This window comes from Contarinia nasturtii, unplaced genomic scaffold (genome assembly GCF_009176525.2).
Source record: "Contarinia nasturtii isolate CC-2019 unplaced genomic scaffold, AAFC_CNas_1.1 Cnas_scaffold_129, whole genome shotgun sequence".
Classification (NCBI taxonomy): domain Eukaryota; kingdom Metazoa; phylum Arthropoda; class Insecta; order Diptera; family Cecidomyiidae; genus Contarinia; species Contarinia nasturtii.
The window spans coordinates 8,333,106-8,336,227 of NW_022197486.1; the positions used below are offsets into that span (position 1 = coordinate 8,333,106).

General features: G+C 32.3%; 1 protein-coding gene across 1 annotated transcript; it reads left to right on the top strand.

The window, feature by feature from the left end:
* Positions 1–493: 493 nt before the first annotated feature.
* LOC116343305 (probable Ufm1-specific protease 2) lies at positions 494–2,704 on the top strand. The gene is made up of 6 exons (XM_031771301.1): positions 494–625; positions 693–872; positions 939–1,398; positions 1,483–1,725; positions 1,788–1,934; positions 2,007–2,704. Exons 1-6 carry the CDS (start codon positions 587–589, stop codon positions 2,603–2,605), a joined length of 1,668 nt encoding a protein of 555 aa, XP_031627161.1. The 5' UTR covers positions 494–586; the 3' UTR covers positions 2,606–2,704.
* Positions 2,705–3,122: the final 418 nt, after the last annotated feature.

Below are 3,122 nucleotides of genomic sequence, written 5' to 3' on the forward strand. Positions count from 1 at the left end.
CACACACAAATCTAATCTAAGAAGCTTTTAAATAGTCTTGATCTAAGGTTACATTTATAATTATGTTTAATTTTTTCTAAGCACCTCTTTTCTCTTTCATTTTCAAAGCTTTCATAATATACGAAAAAAATATTGCTATAATTTTTCAATGGAAGTCATCAATTTTCTTAAATATATTTTTCAGTTAGTTATTTAAAACGATAAAGTAAATACATTTTCATTGTTTTTTACCATTGCTTCATCGCAGTTCAACAATTTTATATTAAGCTATTTCTATATTTTCATTTTTATTGAATTCAAAAAAGTCACAACGTAACAAAACGCTTTAATTAAAAAAATATTCTAAAAAAGTTTAGAGTAAAAAAAACTGTTTTAAAAATCATTTGTATTGAAATTGAAGTTCACCGTACGTTTGGTGCCATCTATTGTCAAATTTCATGATATTACAGTATCATGACTGATATATTTTGACACGTATCACAATCACATTCACTTCTGTTCAATACTTTAAATAACATTGTTGTGCACGTTGTAAATTGTTGCATATTATACTTGTGTCGATTTGATTATTTGGCCAACAATTAAAATGTCAGTTGCAATAAAACTTTCAAAGGCTTTACTGTCGGTATGAACAATTTATAGTGCAATAATGATTTTCACAATATTCATTCAACATTGTTTACATTTTGTAGCGTATTGAATGTGTCAAAGTCGCAACAACCGGCCGCATATATGGATTGGTTCAAAATAATGCAGTTCTCGTTTTGGGATTCAGTTTGAATGAGTCTGTGGAGAATAATTTGCCGTTTGGATTCAAGAATTTGGGCATAATTCAATGGTCGAACGATACAAATTTCAACCTTCAACCTGAGGTCTGTCAACTCAATTCATAAGATTCTTTTTAATGAGAATAATTGATCAATTTTACTATTTTTTAGGAAACAGATTCCGTGCAATTAAAATACAATCTATCATCGGCCGAAGAGAAGTTGACTGTTGTGTGGAAGAATAAGTCAAATGAATGGGAAAATGTATCATACGCTGAGTTTATCGATGACGAATTGAAAAAGGAATGGGTTTGCTTACGTACACAATTCCAATTGAAATATTCGATAGAAAGTGCTTCCAACTATCGCGGTCAATTGCTCGATCTATTGAAATCAACGCGGACGAAAATTTGTGAAACAAATAAGCCGATTCTGAAAGTTTCCGGCACAGAAATCGTTTTGAAGAAAGACAAAGGTCTCGTTGGCATCGGTAAAAATGCTAAAATCAATGCAGCTGTTCAACAAACGAAAACTGATGCTACACAATGCAATTCGAATAATTTCGAAACGTTGAATATTAAAATGGAAGCGGGTGAAGAGTCTGTTGATGATATTAACGCCATATTTTCGAGTGAGTTTTTTTTTTGTTTACAGAATTGTCTAAATTAGAAATGGTATTTTTGAGGAATTTAGTTCTTTTCTATTCAATACACAGATATATTGCTTGACAGTTCGAAGAAGTCAACGCAAATCGATTTTGATGCATTGGCGTTTGTGAGATTGAGCATGGGTGCGAATCAAATGTACGAAATCATCTTGAAATCAATCGACCGAAATATTTCGTGTGTTGAAGTGAGCGTAACGGATGTGGATAGACCATTGCATACATTTACTTTCTATCCAAAAGTTTTGGAGCATTTCATCAGCTTCGTTTATCCGACGACATCAGCAGATGATGGTAATGAATCAAAATCTTTCTACTATCAAAATTAAAATTTTAATCCAGGAATCTTGTTTTAGACAAAGATCAAATTGCCCAACGGAAACAAAATCACATCATTTTAAACTTGTCACGACCATACTTACGACGAGATGACGCCTACTCGTTTAACAATGAAGCAACTGGGCCTCAATTACTGAATCCACACATCGGTTTGAAAAGTTCAGGTAAAAAAACTCAATATCCATTTATTTGTAATAATAAAATTACAAATCTACCATATCTGTTTTGATTTGTAGTAAAAGACGGTAAACAATATCTTGTGAAAGGCGATTATTTATACTACCATTATATGCAAGATAACTTCGATGACAATGGCTGGGGCTGTGCATATCGATCATTCCAAACATTATTTTCATGGTTCCGTTTGCAAGGTTATACGAATAAGTCAGTTCCAACGCATGGTGAAATTCAAAAGTGTTTGGTTCAATTGGGCGATAAACCGGCTTCGTTTCAAAATTCCCGTCAATGGATTGGATCAACGGAAGTGTCAATGTGCTTGCAATATTTTTTGAATGTTGATTCTCGCATTTTACATGTAACATCGGGCGGTGAGATGGCACAACACGGACCAACGTTTGCTCAACACTTTACAACCTACGGAACACCAATTATGATTGGCGGTGGAGTTTTGGCTCATACCATTCTTGGCATCGACTATAATAGCCAAACGAATGAACTGAAATTTTTGATATTAGATCCCCATCATACTGGCGCTGATGATTTGGATCTTATACAGAAGAAAGGATGGTGCTCATGGAAACCGGTCACATTCTGGGATAAAAAATCATACTATAATTGCTGTATGCCACTATTTCCCGATGCAATTGATTATTAAACCATTTTCACATTCAACAGATTTATAACATGTTAATTTATAATTCAAAAATAAGAAAATAAAAACAATGAAAAAATATTTGGTTATTTTGAAAACGCACTTTTGTCCATGACACTTTCTTTGATATGCTTCATTGGAATAATTTTAACTTTTTAAAGATTGACATAATTTCGTCTCACCATACACCAAAAAAATATTATCTAAAGTATGTAATACATACACAGCATACACACATGATATTATCCACTTTTTGTCCACAATCGAATCAGTATCAACTGTCAAAAAGTATAATAAATAAATAATTATAGAGTTTCCGAATAACCTTGCCATATTGATGAAGTAAACTTTCTTCAAAACATATTCGTTGGTTCAATACCCGTGGAGTACAAGTTTTAATAAAATTATAACTATTTTCAATACTGCTAACGACTGTTTAAGTATACGAATAGCACGGAAATTAGCGGAGACAAGACATATATTTTTTTTAATGTATTTTCTTTATTTCATTCAAAAGGTG

What these genes read in the sequence shown, in the direction of transcription:
- LOC116343305 (XM_031771301.1), top strand. Translation starts at nt 587, where the DNA reads ATGTCAGTTGCAATAAAACTTTCAAAGGCTTTACTGTCG. An exon ending in TTTCAAAGGCTTTACTGTCG is followed by an intron (nt 626 to 692) that starts GTATGAACAATT and finishes TACATTTTGTAG; the next exon opens with CGTATTGAATGTGTCAAAGT. An exon ending in ATTTCAACCTTCAACCTGAG is followed by an intron (nt 873 to 938) that starts GTCTGTCAACTC and finishes ACTATTTTTTAG; the next exon opens with GAAACAGATTCCGTGCAATT.